This window comes from Mus caroli, unplaced genomic scaffold (assembly GCF_978045245.1).
Source record: "Mus caroli unplaced genomic scaffold, Mus_caroli_1 scaffold_18, whole genome shotgun sequence".
Lineage (NCBI taxonomy): Eukaryota > Metazoa > Chordata > Mammalia > Rodentia > Muridae > Mus > Mus caroli.
The window spans coordinates 61,686,765-61,707,220 of NW_028227273.1; the positions used below are offsets into that span (position 1 = coordinate 61,686,765).

Consider the following 20,456-nt stretch of genomic DNA (forward strand, 5'->3'; position numbering starts at 1 on the left):
ATCAGGGTGGGGACTCCAGGGATGAGGGGAGTTGGGAGCAGTGAGTTTCAAGACTATCTAAACTATCTGCTTCTAACAGGCCATCAGTGTGAGGTGCTGTCCCCCTGCACTCCAAGCCTCTGTGAGCACGGAGGCCACTGTGAGTCTGACCCTGACCGGCTGACTGTCTGTTCCTGTCCCCCAGGCTGGCAAGGTACACCAATATCCTCCTCTTCTTCTCTTCTCCCTTCTCTCTTCTTTCTCCTCCTCTTCCTCTTCCCCTCTTTCTCCTCTTCTGCACTTTGCTCCATGTTGGACAATGCCAGGGAGCCCAAAGAGGACTCAATCCTGGCCTGCCTTTGGAGGGAAAAGACAGCTGGATCCAGACATTCACAGCCCATCTGAGCCAGCTCAGGAGAAGAGGGAAGCCATATGGGACTGAGGATACTGGGATACCTGAGATTTGATGACATTTTTGATCGGGTGACTTCAGAGTGTGTATTCAACATCTAAAGAGACAGGCAGAATATATTTCAGGAGTGGCATGTGCCAAACGCCCAGGGATAGCGGCTGGTCTTTGCTTTCCTTGCCTCCACCAGTGGGTTCTTGAGCTGCAGGCATCCTCAGACCCCTCTTTACCCCTGTGACCTTAATTGCTTCCCCTCTCACCTCCAGGCCCACGATGCCAGCAGGATGTGGATGAGTGTGCCAGCGCCTCACCCTGCGGCCCCCATGGTACCTGCACCAACCTGCCAGGGAATTTCAGGTGCATCTGCCACAGGGGATACACTGGCCCCTTCTGTGATCAAGACATTGACGACTGTGACCCCAGTAAGTGCAGGGATCTTTGGGATGCTTCCTTCCCCAGGGAACCCACCCATCAAGTCATACCTCGTCCTGGCACTGTGTTGCTGTTTCCTGACAACTATTACTCCCCTCGTTCATGAGGGTCTTACTTCCATCCCAGCACCACTGTAGAAATGGGCAATGGGCTGCTGGGATGACTCTGCAGGGAAAGCCACTGCCTCTAAACCTGATGAACCTAGGTCAGTCCTACAAGTTGTCTTCTGATCTCTACATGCCTGCTATGCACACACACACACACACACACACACACACACACACACACACAGAGAGAGAGAGAGAGAAAGAGGGGGGAGAGAGAGAAAATAAATAAATAAATAACAATAATAACCCAAAATGGAATAAAAAGTTAAAAATATGTTTTATTTAAGCCAAAATAGAAAATATTTTCATTTTCACATATAAGCCTTCAAAAATTTAAATTTTGCTAAATGTATTTTACATTTGCAGTTTGTCTCATTTGGCCTGGACTCATGATTTCACGGGCCTATTAACCTCATGTGGCTAGTAGTAGCTACACTGGTCACCGCAGGCTGTGCTGAGCTTATGAATCAGAGCAGGCAGTGGCACTACAAGTATTCCTTGGTTCTTTGAGGTTGGTCCCACAGCCTCCATGGGTTACAGACTCTATGGGTGTTTAAGTCCCTTATTGTCGAGTGGCTTAATGTTTGCAAATAACCTCTACATCTCCTCCCAGATTATTTAAATCATCTCCAAATAACTTTTTTATTTTAAAATGTGTACATTTCCTTGTTATTGTGTGCATGTGTGTGAGCGTGTATGGACCACGTGTGGAGGTCATAGGACAGTATAGTCCTTCTACCTTGTAGGATCTGGTGTTCCAACTCAGGATGTTGGCCTTGGTGGCTTTACCCATGCTGAGTCCTATCATCAACCCAGACTTCATTTTTAATTGAACTGGAAGGAGGGAGGGGCAGGGAGGGAGGGAAGGTGAGAGAGAAGGGGGGGCGGGTGGAATGCAAACCTGCTACATTAGATTGTGGGAGTTGATTTTCTTCTTCCACCATGCATGTTGCAGGGATTGAGCTCAGGCAGGCAGTCCTGGGTGGGCAAGCACCTTTACCTACTAAAGTCATCTTGCCAGTCCCTCTAGATGGCTTGACACACCAAGTACGATGTTCATAGCATGTATATGTTTGCTATACTCTATTGTTTAGAAAATAACAAGAAAATAGTGTGCATGTTCTGCCCTTGGGTAATCTCTGATTTTCCCTATTGTCCATCTACTGGTTGAACCCACAGATTCTGAATTTCAGAATAGGTAGGGCCAGTTCTATAGCTCAAAGGTTTTTTTTTTGTTTGTTTTTGTTTTTGTTTTTTTTTTGAGACAGGGTTTCTCTGTATAGCTCTGGCTGTCCTGGAACTCACTCTGTAGACCAGGCTGGCCTCGAACTCAGAAATCCGCCTGCCTCTGCCTCCCGAGTGCTGGGATTAAAGGCGTGCGCTACCACGCCCGGCACTCAAAAGGGCTTTTTTAAAAGGATATTTTAAAAATGTATTTATTTGTCTATGTGTTGCACACCAAGTGAGCCATGACATTCCCGTGGTGGTCAGAGGACATCTTGTAGAGGGAGGTTGACCACAAAAGGGGACTAACTTTGATCTCTGACCAAGAGTGTCTCTTGTAGTCTGGGACACACACATACCTTTAATTTCTGCACTCAGAAGACAGAGTGCAGGCTCATCTCTGGACTATTCAAGGCCAGCCTCATCAGCATATTGAACTCCAGGCTAGTCATGGCTACGTAGTAAGACTATTTCAAAAACAAGCAAGCAAACAAAAAGGACTGTCCCCTCTGGCTTCTTCCTGAGTCTCCCTGTGAGTAAAGCATAGCTGGGTCAGGCCAGGCTGATGTGGGCATAGGCAGTGACCAGATTTCTTTCCTGCTCACTGCAGACCCGTGCCTCCATGGTGGCTCCTGCCAGGATGGTGTGGGCTCCTTTTCCTGTTCTTGCCCCGACGGCTTTGCTGGTCCTCGCTGTGCCCGAGATGTGGACGAATGTCTGAGCAGCCCCTGTGGCCCTGGCACCTGTACTGATCACGTGGCCTCCTTCACCTGTGCCTGTCCACCTGGTTATGGAGGCTTCCACTGTGAGATTGACTTGCCAGACTGCAGCCCCAGGTGGGTGGAGCATGGGCTGGAGACTCAGGGGCCAGAGAGGGCGTCCTGGACTCGGCATCTGTTGGAGGTTTGGGATGATGCTGGCACATGGCTGAGGAATGGGCAAGGCTGCTTGGAAGTCACAGACTCCAGTTCTTTTGAGGCCGAGACTGAGGCAGGGTCCATAGGCGAAGGAGCTGGGTTAGATCTTCATACTGCTACGGCTTGTTGAGGATAGCAAGGGTCTGAAATTGGGAAGCACTTAGTTATAGAAGGATTGGGGTGTCTTTAAGATCTTGACCTTCTTGTCCTGTTCTCCAGTTCCTGCTTCAATGGAGGGACCTGTGTGGATGGCGTGAACTCCTTCAGCTGTCTGTGTCGCCCCGGCTACACAGGCACACACTGCCAATACGAGGCTGACCCCTGCTTTTCCCGGCCCTGTCTGCACGGGGGCATTTGCAACCCCACCCACCCAGGATTTGAATGCACCTGCCGGGAGGGCTTCACTGGGAGTCAGTGTCAGGTGGGTGGTGTCTGAGGTCCTTGGAGGAAGAGTCCTAAGACAAGGGGGACCTGTGGGGGGGCATCCTGAAGGGATAAGGCCATCTAGTTTCTAGGGTCTCTCCCAGCACTGACCTTGAAGATTTCTTTTGCAGAACCCAGTGGACTGGTGCAGCCAGGCACCCTGTCAGAATGGGGGTCGCTGTGTCCAGACTGGGGCTTACTGCATTTGTCCACCTGGATGGAGTGGCCGCCTGTGCGACATACAAAGCCTGCCCTGCACGGAGGCCGCAGCCCAGATGGGTGAGGGAAGCATGTGGTGTGTGTGGGGCTGAAGGGTGGTGGTGCATCCCTCTTGCTGGCATGAGCCAGATGAGAGAGCCATATAACATATGGGACTAATGAGGTGTGTGGCTCAGTATGTGTGTGACTGGAATAACTGGCCAGAATGTGACTGTATCTGTCACAGTGAGACAGCTGGGTGTGTGTGTGTGACTGAGCTGATAGAGTCATCAAAGTGGTGCTGTGGAAAGAGACCAGGTTAGCTGACAAGTGGCCTGACAGCCTTTGGATGTGGGTGAGACACTTGGGATTGATGCCAGCAGGGATGTTGGATGAATGTGTGATGTGGCCTGAATAGGAAAGGTGGCATGGCCACCTCTGAGTCTGATGTCACCCTCTGCTTTTCAGGGGTGAGGTTGGAGCAGCTGTGTCAGGAAGGTGGACAGTGCATAGACAAGGGCCGCTCCCACTACTGTGTGTGTCCAGAGGGCCGTACGGGTAGTCACTGTGAACACGAGGTGGATCCCTGCACAGCCCAGCCTTGCCAGCACGGGGGCACTTGCCGTGGTTACATGGGGGGCTATGTGTGTGAGGTAAGAGAAGTCAATCATGCTTGTCTGTGTTTCTGTGTCCTGGTATGGGTCCTTCCCCCACCCCACCCCCTCTCTCTTTCTTTCTTTCTCTCTCTCTCTCTCTCTCTCTCTCTCTCTCTCTCTCTCTCTCTCTCTCTCTCGGTGGGAGAACAGGGATGTTTCATGTGTAGTAGGTTAGCACTCTGTATCGCTCAGCTTCATCCATAGTCTGCATGGCTGTTATAGAATTTTTTTTTTTTTTTGGTTAGATTTTTGAGACATGGTCTCGTTATGAAGCTCTGGCTGTCCTGGAATTTGCTATGTAGTTCAAGCTGGCTTCCAAGTCCAGCAATCCTTCTGCCTCTGGCTCTATAGTGAGTGCTAGATAACAGGCATGAGCCATAATACTTGTCTGTGTGTCTTTTCTTTCCTCCTTATCTTTCTCTTTTCCTTTCCCTTCTTTCCTTGTTTCCTTCCTTTTCTTTCTTTCTTTCTTTCTTTCTTTCTTTCTTTCTTTCTTTCTTTCTTTCTTTCTTTCTATTTTGAGACAGAGTCTCACTATGTAGCTCTGGTGGGCTTAAACTATTAAAGATCTACCTTCCTCAGCCTCGTGAGTGCTAGGATTAAAGGAGTGAGCAACCAGGCCTGGCCTAGCAGTCCTCTTATGGATATATGTCTGTGTGTGTGCACTGTGTGTGCACAGGAGTGTATATGCAGAGGTCAGGGGCAGGCATCAGGTGTTCCCCTCTATCACTATATTTTGTTCCTTTGTGGTTCTCTCACTGAACCTCAAGTTAGGCTGTAGATGGTGAGCCCCAGTGATCCTCCTGCCTCCCCTACCGCACACCTGGGTGACACACATAGAAGACCACACCTAGCTTTTTTTTTTTTTTAAGATTTATTTATTATATGTAAGTACACTGTAGCTGTCTTCAGACACTCCAGAAGAGGGCGCCAGATCTCATTACGGATGGTTGTGAGCCACCATGTGGTTGCTGGGATTTGAACTCAGGACCTTCAGAAGAGCAGTCAGTGCTCTTACCCGCTGAGCTATCTCGCCAGCCCCACACCTAGCTTTTTAAGTAGGTACTGAGGATTTGAACTCAAATCTTCACGCGTGTGCAGCAAGTGCTCTTACCCACTGAACCATCTTTGCAGCTCCTAACCTTCATGCACTTGTGGATGGACTTGGGGCATGTGAGTTTCTGTCTCCAGTTCTGTGTCTCCCTCTGGGTATGAGTGACTTACCATTGTGTCTGGATACGTGGTCTGGGGTACCTGGGTATTTTTCCTGCGTGTTCTCATGAGCATATCTCCCTCTGTACTGAGTGTGCTGGTGGCCTTCCCAGTCTCACCCTGACCAATAGCAACTTGAGGGAGGAAAGGATTTACTTCAGCTTACAGGTTACTGTCCATCATTGAGGGAAGCTGTGAAAGAAGCCCAAGGCAGGGAACTATAGTCCAGAACTGAAGCAGAGACCATAGAAGAGTGTTGCTTTCCCGGAGTGGTCTGGGTCTTCCCACATCAATCAGCAGTCAAGATAATGTCCCCACAGACGTGCTATAGGCCAATCTGAAGGAGGCAGTTTCTCAAGCAAGATTCCCTCTTCCCAGATATGTCTAGGTTTGGTTCAAGTTCACGCACACACACAAATAACAAGTATGTGCACAGTGTGTTTCCTTGTACTGGGTAAGTCTGCCCCCTACACTGGCTTTGTGTTGGATGTCTATGTGTGTCCTTTTGTGGTGAGATTCTGTGTGCTCACAGGTCTGCCGAGGCACGTCTGTGTCCCTCGGGGCTGAGTGAATTCCTTTCTTGCCTCAATACAGTGTCCAGCTGGCTATGCTGGTGACAGTTGTGAGGATAATATAGATGAGTGTGCTTCCCAGCCCTGCCAGAACGGAGGCTCCTGTATCGATCTTGTGGCCCGCTATCTCTGTTCCTGTCCCCCTGGCACACTGGGTATGTTAAGGCCAGGGTTGGGGGGCAGGATAAAAGGATGAGTTTCTAGCCTCCACTGACCATGCTCCTACACCCTAGGAGTTCTCTGTGAGATCAATGAGGACGACTGTGACCCAGGCCCATCCTTGGACTCAGGCGTCCAGTGCCTACACAATGGCACCTGTGTGGACCTGGTGGGTGGCTTCCGCTGTAACTGTCCCCCAGGATACACAGGTCTGCACTGTGAGGCAGACATCAATGAGTGTCGCCCGGGTGCCTGCCATGCAGCGCATACTCGGGACTGCCTACAAGATCCAGGTGGGCATTTCCGCTGCGTCTGCCATCCTGGCTTCACAGGTAAGAATGACAGAGAGCCTGGCCAGAAACCTGATGTGGTTCTGCTTCTGTAGTTGATCCTCCTGCATCTGTTTGTCCAGGGCCTCGCTGTCAGATTGCTCTGTCCCCCTGTGAGTCCCAGCCATGTCAGCATGGAGGCCAGTGCCGTCACAGCCTAGGCCGTGGAGGTGGGCTGACCTTCACCTGTCACTGTGTCCAGGTAGGTGTGATTGGTAGGGGTTGGAACCCTTGGGGAAAGAAAGGCCTGTGGCTTTAGGCAAGCATATGTCTATACGGAAAAAGTAGAAGGAAAAGAGGTTCTGAGATGCTGAATTATGGTTTGGAGTGTAACTTAGTGAAATTGTGACGTGGCTTTGTTGCCTCCTGGGAAGGTATGGCTTATCTTCAAAATGACGTCAGTAGAGGAAAGGGGAGGTTGCTGGAATTGGAGGGGTGGGGATGGGGGTGTCATAATTTCTCAAGTCTTGACCTTCATTCTTTTCTCTCTTTTCCACCCTCCTGTTTCTTCTCACTACCAATTTTTTCTTTTTCTGTCTCCTCACTTCACCATTAGCCATTCTGGGGTCTGCGTTGTGAGCGGGTGGCACGCTCTTGCCGAGAGCTGCAGTGCCCAGTGGGTATCCCATGCCAGCAGACAGCCCGTGGACCACGCTGCGCTTGTCCTCCCGGGCTGTCCGGGCCCTCCTGCCGGGTTTCTAGGGCGTCACCCTCAGGAGCTACTAACGCCACCAGCTGCGCCTCTGCCCCTTGTCTGCATGGGGGCTCGTGCCTACCTGTACAGAGTGTCCCTTTCTTCCGCTGTGTATGCGCTCTGGGCTGGGGCGGCCCGCGTTGTGAGACCCCTTCCGCAGCAGCCCCTGAGGTCCCTGAGGAGCCACGGTGCCCGCGAGCGGCTTGCCAGGCCAAGCGAGGGGACCAGAACTGCGATCGGGAGTGCAACAGCCCAGGCTGTGGCTGGGATGGCGGTGACTGCTCACTGAACGTGGACGACCCCTGGAGGCAGTGTGAGGCACTGCAGTGCTGGCGTCTCTTCAACAACAGCCGGTGTGACCCGGCCTGCAGCTCTCCAGCCTGCCTCTATGACAACTTTGATTGCTACTCTGGTGGCCGCGACCGCACCTGCAAGTGAGCCCCTTGACTCTGTTCTTCTATCCATCTATATGTTGCACTGTCAGTGAGCCACATCTGTCCCAGTTTGTCTGTCAGTCTGTTTTTGGCTCGTCTGATGGGCTGTCCCTTCCAGCTGCTACCACCAGGGCACTGGTGGTTTCATCCGCCTGTTTCCACCCATGTGCCTCATCTCTGCCCATTTATATTTTCACCTACATATCTTGGCCATTTGCTTCTGTCTGCCTGCAGTTACACATCCCATCTGTCCACACTTAGGACTTGTTCATTTGTCTTTCTTAAAAATTTAAAAATTAAACTGGGTCTAGTTGCACACACATTTTAACGCCAGCATTTCAGAGGCATAGACAGGCAGGTCTCTGTAGAGATTCAAGGCCAGCATGATCTACATAGCGAGTTCTAGGCTAGCCAAGGCCACACAGTGATACCCTGTCTCAAAACAAAAACAAACAAACAAACAAAGCAAAACAGGAGTCCCCAGCAGGTGCTCATTCAATAGCATCCAATAGTGATACTGGTGGAGCATCCCAAATCCCAAACCTGAATTCCTGAGTCATGTGGGGCATGGGCATGTTGCCACGGTAGAAAATTCCATCCTTTGCCCCATTGATAAGTTACAGTCAAAATTCAGACACAGGTTGGGCTGTAGTGGCAGAGCACCTTCCTAGATGGCATGTGGCCCTTGGTTCAATCCCCGCCCAGCATGGAAATAAAACAACCACCAAAGGCAGGCACACTAAAAATATATAGTTACTTTTGGGTATGTGTATTTTTGTCTTTAGACTTGGGCCTCATCCCAGAGGTGCCTTATATAAATTATGTATAGAGGGCTGGGGATGTAGCTTACTTGATGGAATGCTTGCCTAACATCCACAGAGCCAGGCTTGGGTCCCCAGCACCACCTAAACTGTGAGAGGTGCTGTGTGCTTGTAATCCTGGCTCTCAGCAGGTGGATCAGGAGGATAATAAGTTCAAGATCACCCTCAGCAACATAGTTTTGTTTTCTTTTTTAAAAATAGGGCTTCAGCGGGGCGTGGTGGCGCACGCCTTTAGTCCCAGCACTTGGGAGGCAGAGGCAGGCAGATTTCCAGGCCAGCCTGGTCTACAGAGTGAGTTCCAGGATAGCCAGGGCTACACAGAGAAACCCTGTCTTGAAAAACCAAAAAAAATATATATATATATATATATATATATATATATATATATATATATATAAAAGAAAAATAGGGCTTCACAATTCCTGGCTGGAATTGGCTGTGTAAATCAGGCTGGCCCTGTACACACAGAGATATCCTTGTCTCTGCCTCTGGAGTATTGGGATTAGAGGTATATGCCAGCCTGTCTGACTAACATAGGGAGTTTGAGGCCAGCTTGAGATACATGAGATCTTATTTTAAAATATTTATAGAAAGATATCTCATTGCATTTATTTGCATAAATAATATTTAAGCATATGTGTAAATATTCTGAAACTCTAATTTGAACTCTGAAATAGTTTTAGTCCCAATTATTTCAAATTAGGAACACAGAACTTGTGGTTATGCAGCCAACTACTGCATTTGCAGAAAGCATATGCAAGAACATCTCCCACCACCACCATTCCCAAACCCATCCCAGCACTGTCCACTACTGCTATTCGCTGTGTGTGCATTTAGGTGACCTGAAGAATCTCTGACTTTGTGTTCTCTGTCCCCAGCCCCGTTTATGAGAAGTACTGCGCGGACCACTTTGCAGATGGTCGTTGTGACCAGGGCTGCAACACTGAGGAGTGTGGCTGGGATGGGCTAGACTGTGCCAGCGAGGTCCCGGCCCTTTTGGCCCGAGGGGTTCTGGTCCTCACAGTTCTTCTGCCTCCTGAAGAGTTGCTGCGCTCCAGTGCCGACTTTCTGCAGCGACTCAGCGCTATTCTGCGCACCTCACTGCGCTTCCGCTTGGACGCACGTGGCCAGGCCATGGTCTTCCCCTATCACCGGCCAAGCCCTGGCTCTGAATCCCGGGTCCGTCGTGAGCTGGGTCCTGAGGTGATCGGGTGAGTGACTGTGGCTCAGGGCTGGGTACAGCGGTTAGAGCACCCGTGATCCAGACTTTCTGTTTCATGTTTCTTGGTTGAGAGCTCTCTTGGCAAGGCGCCTTCCACAGGTTTTTCCGTGTCTGTTGGGTTGACATCTTTGCTATGGGTGGGGTTCATCCTGTGTACACTACAGGGAGCCTCACTGCAGCGCTGAGAGTTTACTCTTCAAATGCAGGTGACAGCACCTTCTTGTGTGCATGATGTGTGTGTGTAGGTCCCCAAGTGCCATGACACTTATGACACTGCATGCCTGTAGAGGTTAGAGGACAGCAGTGTGAAGTCAGTTCTCTCTTCTCATCAGGATGACAGGCTTGCATGATGAGCATGTTGCCTGTGAGCCATTGCGCTGGCTTGTTTGTTGTTTTCTTCTTGTTGTTTGCTTTGTTTGTGTTTTATAGGCACTGGCCTGAAATTCAGTCTGTAGCCCAGGTTGGCTTTGAACTCATGGTTTTCCTACTTAGCCCTTCCAAGTACTAGAATTGCAGGCATACACTATCGCCCCTGACACTCACTTTCTTTCCTCCCCACTCTCTTCTTTCCCCTTTCCCCTCATCTCACGAAAGTTGTAGAACTTGCTCACTGGTGACCTGGTAGGGGGAACCTGAAGAGGGAGAGGCATTTGTTGAGGGTGGACCAGGGCCTGAAGATTGGGCCCTGACAAGGAAAGGAGGGCTGAACTTTAGAGATGCTGTGGTTTGTGGGTTCTGATTGGATGCAGGCAGAAGTCAAGTAGATGGGTGAGGTGACACATGGCCCCTATCTTGGCTAAAGTAGCTTAGTGATGAGGATATAGGGCTAAGCAGGGGACACCTTGGAACTTGCTATTCTTAGGGGGTCTTGAGGTATGGGGAGGAACCCCAAGAGATGACTGAGGGCTGAAGATGCATACAAGACAACTGGGCATTGGAGGCCATTGGAAGGAAAGAAGGGAGAGTCAAGGAAGCAGGAGAGAAGGAATTGAAGAAGGAATCTAAGGACTCTCAGAGACCTAAGGATTGGGGGACAGTAGAGGGTGTGGTTCAGTGGTAGAGAACCTACCTTGTATATTCAAGGCCCCAAGTTCATCTCCAATACCACAAAGAAGGATAGAGGAGAAAAAGCAAGCTTTTAGAGAAACTGTGACATGGTACACCATCCCAGCAAAGGGCGACACCAGCAGACTCCACCAGGGCAGCTTTGAGACACTGTGACCAATAAGATCTGTTGGGAGAGACAGTGGAGTTGGATGCCAGCTGAGAGCTGGGTGGGTGGTAGAGGCATAGAGAGTAGAGACGGATGTGGCTCTCTGAGGTTGGGTGTCTAGGATGCTGTAGACCAGTGTTGAGCCTTTGGGTCCCTCTGCTCTGTTCCCACAGCTCTGTAGTGATGCTGGAGATTGACAACCGGCTCTGTCTGCAGTCAGCTGAGAATGACCACTGCTTCCCTGATGCCCAGAGCGCTGCTGACTACCTGGGAGCCTTGTCGGCAGTGGAGCGACTTGATTTCCCATACCCACTTCGGGATGTGCGAGGTGAGCTGGGAAGTACATTAGAGGGTAGTACATTAGAGCATGTAGCCCCAGAGATGGTTGAATCCTATAGTGTGGTTGAAGCCCTGTGAGTAAAGCCCCATCTTCTGGCTGAAGCTGTCCCATAGCTAAGCCAACCCCATGAGTAAGAGCCACTTAAAATTGAAACCTTACTTGTAGTCCTGCTCCATGGCTACAGCCCTGCTTATAGCTGAGCATCGCCCATGCCTGAAATCTGCTCACTTGTTCCTGCCCTGATACTTGGCTGAAGGCCCATCTGCTGCTTCCATCCTACAGGAGAGCCGCTGGAGGCCCCAGAGCAGAGCGTGCCACTGCTGCCACTGCTGGTGGCAGGGGCTGTCTTTCTACTCATCATCTTCATCCTGGGTGTCATGGTTGCCAGGCGCAAGCGAGAGCACAGCACCCTCTGGTTCCCTGAGGGTTTTGCATTACACAAGGACATAGCTGCTGGCCACAAGGGCCGGAGGGAGCCTGTGGGACAAGATGCACTGGGCATGAAGTAAGAACCTCATTGCTCTACATCCCCAACTGTGGGGCCCTTGTAAGCTCTAGACCATACCCACCTCGGTCACATTCCAACCTCTGACCCCAACCTAACCTTAACTACAGACTCCATCTGGGCCTTCAGTGTTAATCCTCTTGACCTATGACCCCATGATCCCTGGGGATTGCCCCAACCCCTATCCCTTGACGTGATTTTCTAATTCTATACATTTCCTGACTCATATCTTTCCCTGACGCTATCCTGAGCTAACCTCACAAAAATCATCCTTATTCCCGCATGACTGCTGACCTCAAGACTTTTGTCATTTCAACCTGTCCCTGACCACGACTGGGTCCTTGATGACTCCTGAATCATCTCTGGCTTCAACCCACCTGTACCTTTGACCTCACCTCAGCCCCCTGTTTCCACCCAATCCTGTGTTAATTCCCTTGTGAGCCTCAATCCTAAGCCTTCAACTTGACTTATTCCTCAACACCAATAGCCATACTCTGCTCTTAACCCTTCCCTATGACACCAGGACTCCTGACTCCTCATCTTGATGTTTCAAGCCTGGCTATCTATCCCATTTGTCACGAGAGAGTAACTACTCTTCCATGAGCTTTGATAACTCCTTTATCAAAGTTATGAGAGGAAACTTCCTCTGCCCCTGCAGTTTGTCTCATCTACCCTCATGCATCCATGTTCCATTGTGTGTGCCACTCTCGACTCTGAGTTCACCTTAAGATTCTGGCCACCTCAGATGTGAGGTGTGGGGCAGGTGTAAAGACCATTGTTTGGATCCCTAGAACCTGTATAAATGCCATAAAATCCTTAAGTGCTCAGTGGGCCCCGCAGCCTGACTTAGAAGATGGAGTCCTGGTCCCTAGAGCAAGCTGACTAGTGAGTCTAGTCATATCAGTGAGCTCTTGGTTTGACTGAGAGACCCTTCCTCGATGACCAAGACTGAGGAGAGATTCCTCTTTATCAACCTCAGACCTGTGCACCCAAAACACATACCTGCACTCACAGGTGGAAAGAGAAAACATTTTGATTGCCACCTGACATGCTTCCTGCAACTTCATCTCTATCCTCCTATCCATCATTGGAATCTTTGTCAACAACCCAGGACCCCTCCTCAGTTCCTGACCCCTTACCTGCCTCTATGACCTCTGCTTGAACCGAACCCTAAACCCTCCTCCCAGGCCAGAGTTCTCTAGTGTACTTTCTCACATCTTTTTCTTCTTGTTTTCCTCAAGGAACATGGCCAAGGGTGAGAGTCTGATGGGGGAGGTGGTCACAGACTTGAATGACTCAGAATGTCCAGAGGCCAAGAGACTGAAGGTATTACCTGCTTCTCTGACTCTTTCCTTCAGGGTTCCAAGTTGGGATTCCCTAGTCAGCTGGAGAGACCAGGGAAGTCTCTCTTCTCCCTATTGCCTCAGCCCCAGACAGTTTCCACATCTGTGTGACCTCACTTTCTCCTTAATGTGACTCTGTTGCTGTGTTGGGAGGAACAGAGATTTACCATGGGTTCCCTGGGTGGGTGGGAGTGAGTTCCCCTTCTTCATATGGTTCCTCCTCACACAGGTTCCTGCTCCCAGGTCTGCCTAGGGTCACCCTAGAGCAGCAGCTCTTAACCTGTGGGTTGTGAACCTATTTGGGCTGTGCTCTTCAGTTTCAGATGGCTCAGTCGGTAAAGAAAGAAAAGAAAGCCAGGCATCTTGTGGTATACAGGTAGTCCCAGTGAACAACCTTTCCACAGAGGTTACCTAAGACCATTGAAAACCACAGGTTTTTACATTATGATTCATAATAGTAGCAAAATTACAGTTATGAAGTAGCAGTGAAAATAATTTTATGGCTGGGGGGGGGTCACCACAACATGAGGAACTATATGAAAGGGTGGCAGCATTAAGAACAGTGAGAACCATTGCCCTAGAGGGAACACCCTAGCCCACAGAGTGATTGGCTTTCTGTTCTTTGTCCAGCATCCCCAGCCTGAAAGTGTCCCCAGCTGGTCTAGGGTTCCATCTATCTTTAGGAACCACACCCATTTATTTGGGCTGTGCTCTTCAGTTTCAGATGGCTCGGTTGGTAAAGAAAGAAAAGAAAGCCAGACGTTCTGTGGTACACAGGTAGTCCCAAGTGCTGCTGAGGTGGCGAGAGCAAACTCCTGGCTGGTTAACTAGCCTAGCCTTCTTGGCAAGTTCTTAGAAGAACCCCTGTCTCATAAAGGAAGATGGATAGTGCCGGAGATTGATGGCACACACCTTTAACCCCAGCACTCGGGAGGCAGAGGCAGGTGTTTCTCTGAGTTCGAGGCCAGCCTGGTCTACAGAGTGAGTTACAAGACAGCCAGGGCTACACAGAGAAACCCTGTCTCGAAAAATGACACAATAACAAAAAGAGGGAGAGTGCTACAGAGCAATGACATAGGAGGTGGTTCTTTGGCTTCCATACACACAGACACACTCATGCACACACACACAAGCTTGCACACTCATGCAACCTGAGGGCTGGGTAATGTATGAAGGAAAAAGGTCTTCCTGCCTCAGCTTCTCCAGTAGCTGGGACTGCAGGTTTGAGTCACAACATCCAGTCTCCATATTTCTTTTACCAGGGACCTGAAGTATCCAGGGTTGGAGGACTGCATTTAATTTTTTAAAATTCCAAATATTTTGCTCTTTTTATTTATTTATATTTATTTTTAAAAATTGGAGACTAGAGAGATGGCTCAACAATTAAATGCTGGCTGCTCTTCCAGAGGACCTGTGTTTGATTCCCAGTACCCACACAGTGGCTTACAGATGTCTGTAACTTCAGTTCCTATAGATGTTTGACGTCTTCTGGTCTCCCACCAGGCATGCATGACAGGAGTGTGCCACCGTGACGGCTATAGTTTGTTAATTTAAAATTTTGCATTCACTTATTATTTATTTATTTTGTGTGTGGGCCATGTGAGCTACATTATGGGGGAGGGAGGTCAGAGGACAACTGTGGGAGTTATTCTCTTTCCACTGTGTGGAGTCCAGAGATCAGCTCATTGGGCTTGGTGACAAGTTTTTGTTTGTTTGGTTTTTGGTTTTGTTTTTTTTTTTTAAGATTTATTTATTATTCTATGTAAGTACACTGTAGCTGTCTTCAGACACACCAGAAGAGGGAGTCAGATCTCATTACGGATGGTTGTGAGCCACCATGTGGTTGCTGGGATTTGAACTCTGGACCTTCGGAAGAGCAATCGGGTGCTCTTACCCACTGAGCCATCTCACCAGCCCGACAAGTTTTGATAATTTAAATAAAATATCTTTTTTCTTTTAAAAAATATTCGTTTGTTTTTTTGAGACAGGGTCATTGGGTTTGGTGACAAGTTTTGATAATTTAAATAAAAATATCTTTTTTCTTTTAAAAAAATATTCGTTTGTTTTTTTGAGACAGGGTTTTTCTGTGTAGCCTTGGCTGCCCAGGAACTCACTCTGTAGACCAGGCTGGCCTCGAACTCAGAAATCCACCTGCCTCTGCCTCCCAAGTGCTGAGATTAAAGGCGTGCGTCACCACCACCCGGCTTAGATCTGCCTACTTCTGTCTCTTGAGTCCTGGGATTAAAGGTGTGCCCCACTGCCACCCAGCTAAATCTTTATTTTTGTGTATATGTGTACACGTTGGTGTGTGTGCCATGGCAATGTGTGGAGAAGCACATTTAATCTGCAAGTACGTTTACCTGCCGAGCACTCTCCCCAACTCTGTTTTATTTTTGTGAGACAGCAGGTTGCTTTTGGTCTCCTACACCTGATACAGCTTTATCAGCAACACAGGTGGGAATGCCCACCTTTTTTTGTTACTGCCTCTCCCACAGCAAATGAGAGGTGAGAGCCTGTATCTGTTTTACTCCAGGTAGAGGAGCCGGGCATGGGTGCAGAGGAACCTGAGGACTGTCGCCAGTGGACCCAACACCACCTGGTTGCTGCTGATATCCGTGTGGCACCAGCCACAGCGCTGACTCCTCCTCAGGGAGATGCAGATGCAGACGGAGTGGACGTCAACGTCCGAGGGCCTGGTGAGTGCCCTCCCAAAGAGGCCCTCATTGGTCCTACCTGCTGGATCCCATGTGGGGGTTCTGGGAGCCTCTGGGCCTCTGGGCCTGCTGCATGTGTTCTAAGTGATTGGAATGCCATGCAAGGTGAAGCAGAAGGTGGGCTGGCTGCAACTGAGAACCCTGAGGCTGTGTGGACCCTGGACTCTTTCTTTTATGACATTAAGACTTCCTTCTTGCCGGGCGTGGTGGCGCACACCTTTAATCCCAGCACTCGGGAGGCAGAGGCAGGAGGATTTCTGAGTTCGAGGCCAGCCTGGTCTATAGAGTGAGTGCCAGGGCTGTACAGAGAAACCCTGTCTCGAGCCCCCCCGCCCCCCAAAAAAGATTCCCTTCTTTTCCTTATTTTTTCTTTTTCTCTTTTTTTTTCTTTTAGATTTATTTATTATTATATCTAAGTACACTGTTGCTCTCTTCAGACACACCAGAAGAGGGTGTCAGATCTCATTATGAGTGGTTGTGGGCCACCATGTGGTTGCTGGGATTTGAACTCAGGACCTTCAGAAGAGCAGTCAGTGCCCTTACCCGCTGAGCCATCTCACCAGCCCTCTCTTTTTGTTTTTCAAGACAGGGTTCTCTGTGTAGCCCTGGCTGTCCTGGAACTCATAAACCAAGCTGGCCTGGAACTCTGAGATCCGCCTGCCTCTGCCTCTTGAGTGCTGGGGTTAAAGGTGTTTGCTCCCTCAACCCCAGCTCTTTCTTCCTGTGTAGCCCTGGCTGTCCTGGAACTTACTCTGTAGACCAGGCTGGCTCCAAACCCACAGAGCTCCACTTAGCTCATCCTCCCGAGTACTGGAATTAAAGGCTTGTTCCAGCACCACCATTACTTCTCTCTCTGTCTCTGTCTCTGTCTCTGTCTCTGTCTCTGTCTCTGTCTCTGTCTCTCTCTCTCTGTCTCTCTCTCTTTCTCCTTCTTCTTCCTCCTCCTCTGCCTCCTCTTCCTCATCCCTCTCCTCTTCTTCCTCTTCTTCCTCTTCCTCTTCCTCCTCCTCTTTCTTGTTATCCTTTTATATAAGATTTCACTATATAGCTCTTTCTATCCTGGAACTCATAATGTAGATCAGGTTGTGAAGTCACAGAGATCCTCCTGCCTCTGTTCACCAAGTGCTGGAATTAAATGTGTATGCCATCATATCCAGCTGGGATTTATTTAAAAATCACATTTATTTGTGTGTATTAGTGTACTCGGAAGTCAGAGGACGCCTTACTGGAGTTGATTATCTCCTATCTCGGTCCGAGGGATCTCATTCACGCTGTCCAGTTTCTCTGTAGTTTCTTTATCCATCAAGCTCCTGGATCCTGGATGTTCAATCCCTCCTCACCCCTTTAGCCCTCTTAGCTTCAGCCATATGGCTTGTCAGGAGAGTCTCAGATTAATACTGACAGGGTGAACTAGAACCTCGTACTTATTCTTGGGCCAATCAATGTGGCTAGGGCCTATAATATGCAGATAAACCAGTCCCCATCTGGTCTAAGTAGGGCTTGCTATTAGGGAATTCGTGAGAAGGAGAACTAGGAAAAGGTGGTACCCTTCCCCTTTATTCCAAGTGCTCGGCTTCCTGGGATCGCTTTTGCGGTCCATCATGTAATCTTCGTGGGGTGGCTTTGCAGTTGGGAGAATTTACCTCTGTCTGTGGTGCTGTGTGTCACAGTGCCCCTGACATTTGCCCCAGGAAGACCCCTATGCCTGTGACACACTACTGATTCCTGCAGATGGCTTCACCCCACTTATGCTGGCCTCCTTCTGTGGGGGAGCCCTGGAGCCGATGCCAGCTGAGGAGGATGAGGCGGATGACACATCAGCCAGCATCATCTCAGATCTGATCTGTCAAGGGGCCCAGCTCGGGGCACGGACTGACCGCACTGGCGAGACCGCCCTGCATTTGGCTGCCCGCTACGCTCGAGCGGATGCAGCCAAGCGTCTCCTGGATGCTGGGGCGGACACCAACGCCCAGGATCATTCGGGCCGCACCCCTCTGCACACCGCAGTGACAGCTGATGCCCAGGGTGTCTTCCAGGTGAGACAGGCCTGTCTCTTCAGACTGCAGAGCTGGTGGGAGGGGATCAGACACACCTAGATTGGAGCCCCGGTCTGTCTTGCAAGGCTTTTGTCATTTGGAAATAGGAATAGGTAGTGTCTCACCTAGATTTTTTTTTTCCCCCAGGACAGGGTTTCTGTGTAGTCCTGGCTGTGCTGGAACTCACTCCATAAACCAGGCTGGCCTCGAACTCAGAGAAATCCACTTGCCTCTGCCTCTGGAGTGCTAGGATTAAAGGCTTGCACCACTAACACTGGATAGAATTTTTTAAAAAGTATCATTAAAATTACATTTATTTGGGGTGTGTGTGTGTCTGTGTGTGTTATGCTGATTGGTTTGTGTGTGTTTGTGTGGCGTCTGTGTACCTGGGTATGTGCACTGCCCAGCTTGCTGAAGCTAGAGGAGGCTGTTGGTTGTTCTGCTCCATCGTGCTCCACCCAATCTTTTGAGACAGAGCCCATCAGCGAGCCTGGAGTTAAGCTGGTGGCCAGAAAGCTCTCTTGATCCTCTTGTCTTCTTCCCCACAGCCCTGGGGCACTCATGACCAAGACTGGCTTTTTACGTAGACTTTGGGCTCTGACGTCAGGTGCTTGTCCCCTGAGCCATCTCCCTGTCCTTCCATATCAGACTGTTATTTAAATCCATTTTGGATGAGCATATTTTTGATTTATAATGTGCTTAGCAGGAATGGCACCTCATCTTAAGTCAGGAAATACCTGTAGCTCCTGGGTTCCAAAGCTGTGGAGTTTGGGGCTCAGGGTGTGGTATACTCCTCCCTTGGCATAATGTCCTGCCATGGCTTTTGTTGTTGTTGTTGTTGTTAGATTCTCATCAGGAACCGCTCCACTGACCTGGATGCCCGAATGGCGGATGGCTCTACTGCACTGATCCTGGCAGCCCGCCTGGCAGTGGAGGGCATGGTGGAAGAGCTCATCGCCAGCCATGCCGACGTCAATGCAGTGGATGAGCTTGGTAAGTGCTGCGGAGGGGGTGGGGAGGGGCTGTGGTGCCGCTGCCCTCCTAATGTGAAGTCACACCTATGTGGACAGCAAGGCGTGCGCGCCAGGGCTCCCAAACGGATGGAACAGGACCCACGGGGTGTTCTGGTTCAGAAAAGATGTAGACGCCCTTCTCCTCCCCTCCCTTCCCTTTTTCTCCCATTCCCTTCCTTTTCCCTCCCCCATCTTCTTGACCCCATCCCCCACTTTCACATTATGATACTCCTCTTCCTCCCCTTCCTCCCGGGCTTCTTTCTAGCGTCCAAATCGTTGATCAAACCCAAAGTGCTTGTCTTTGAGTCTGACTTACTTCACGTACTGTGATGATCTCCAGTTCTATCCATTTCTTGAAGATTGTTTAATTTGGCTCCCCTGACTTTTGAGACAGGGTCTCATGCAAGTTGGGCTCGCCTCCAACTTACTGTGTAGTCAACGACCTTGAAATCTGGACCCTCCTGCCTTTGTTTCCCAAGTTAGGCATTCGTCATCACATCCAGCTCAATTTCTTTCTTTGTTTTGGTTGAGTAGCACTTCATTGTATGCCGTGTGGGTGGGCACCTAGGCTGAGCAACTCCATTGTGTGCAGTGTGGGTGGGCACCTAGGCTGACTCCATAGTGTACTGGCTGCGAATAGCAATGTGGGTGCCACAGTTGGCATGGGCATGCAGACGTCTCTTATTGTATGCTGACTTAGCCTTCAAGTATAGACCCAGGGGCACAGGAGGGCCATACCTGAACCTAGGGTAGTTTTTTTTTTTTTTTAAAGAATTATTTATTTATTATATGTAAGTACACTGTAGCTGTCTTCACACACTCCAGAAGAGGGTGTCAGATCTCATTATGGATGGTTGTGAGCCATCATGTGGTTGCTAGGATTTGAACTCAGGACCTTTGGAAGAGCAGTCAGTGCTCTTAACCACTGAGCCATCTCTCCAGGCCCCTAGGGTAGTTCTACATTTAGTTTTGTGAGGACCCTCCATAGCATTCTCTATCCCGGCTACTTCCTCTATTAGTTACTTTATCACTAACAGTGCATGAAGACCCTTTCTCAGGTACTTATATTCTTTCCTTCTTCTTCCCTTTTTTGGGCTGTTTTCATGATTGAAGCCATTCTGGTAGCATCTAAGTATAGTTTTTGTCTGTTTTTATTTTTATTTTTTTGTTTTGTTTTGAGACAGGGTTACTCTGTGTAGCCCTGGCTGTCCTAGAACTCACTTTGTAGACCAGGCTGGCCTTAAATTCAGAGATAACCACCCTTTGCAAGTCTCTGCCTCCCAAGTGCTGGGATAAAGATGTGCACAACCACATCTCAGTTTAGTTTGGTTTATATGTATGTACTTTTTTTTTGTATTTTGTAAGTTTTCTTTATGGCTAAAAATGAATAAGGGGTTTTGTTTGTTTTTGTTTTTTTTTAATAAATATATATTTATTTGTATATATACATATATACAAGTACACTGTATCTGTCTTCAGACTAGCCAGAAGAGGGCATCGGATC

The 20,456-nt window shown here is 49.3% G+C and overlaps 1 protein-coding gene across 1 annotated transcript in view; it reads left to right on the forward strand.

Annotated features, from left to right (window-relative positions):
• Notch3 (notch receptor 3) overlaps positions 1–20,456 on the forward strand; it is a 47,818-nt gene that overhangs the window by 16,026 nt on the left and 11,336 nt on the right. The window contains exons 15-31 of the mRNA XM_021186339.3: positions 80–193; positions 655–810; positions 2,762–2,987; positions 3,288–3,489; positions 3,623–3,770; positions 4,158–4,342; positions 6,152–6,284; positions 6,363–6,620; positions 6,701–6,819; positions 7,174–7,745; positions 9,445–9,777; positions 11,175–11,329; positions 11,624–11,846; positions 13,088–13,172; positions 15,723–15,885; positions 17,635–17,939; positions 18,785–18,932. Coding sequence (XP_021041998.1) covers positions 80–193; positions 655–810; positions 2,762–2,987; positions 3,288–3,489; positions 3,623–3,770; positions 4,158–4,342; positions 6,152–6,284; positions 6,363–6,620; positions 6,701–6,819; positions 7,174–7,745; positions 9,445–9,777; positions 11,175–11,329; positions 11,624–11,846; positions 13,088–13,172; positions 15,723–15,885; positions 17,635–17,939; positions 18,785–18,932 — 3,525 coding nt within the window. The remainder of the gene's footprint in view (positions 1–79; positions 194–654; positions 811–2,761; positions 2,988–3,287; positions 3,490–3,622; positions 3,771–4,157; positions 4,343–6,151; positions 6,285–6,362; positions 6,621–6,700; positions 6,820–7,173; positions 7,746–9,444; positions 9,778–11,174; positions 11,330–11,623; positions 11,847–13,087; positions 13,173–15,722; positions 15,886–17,634; positions 17,940–18,784; positions 18,933–20,456) is intronic.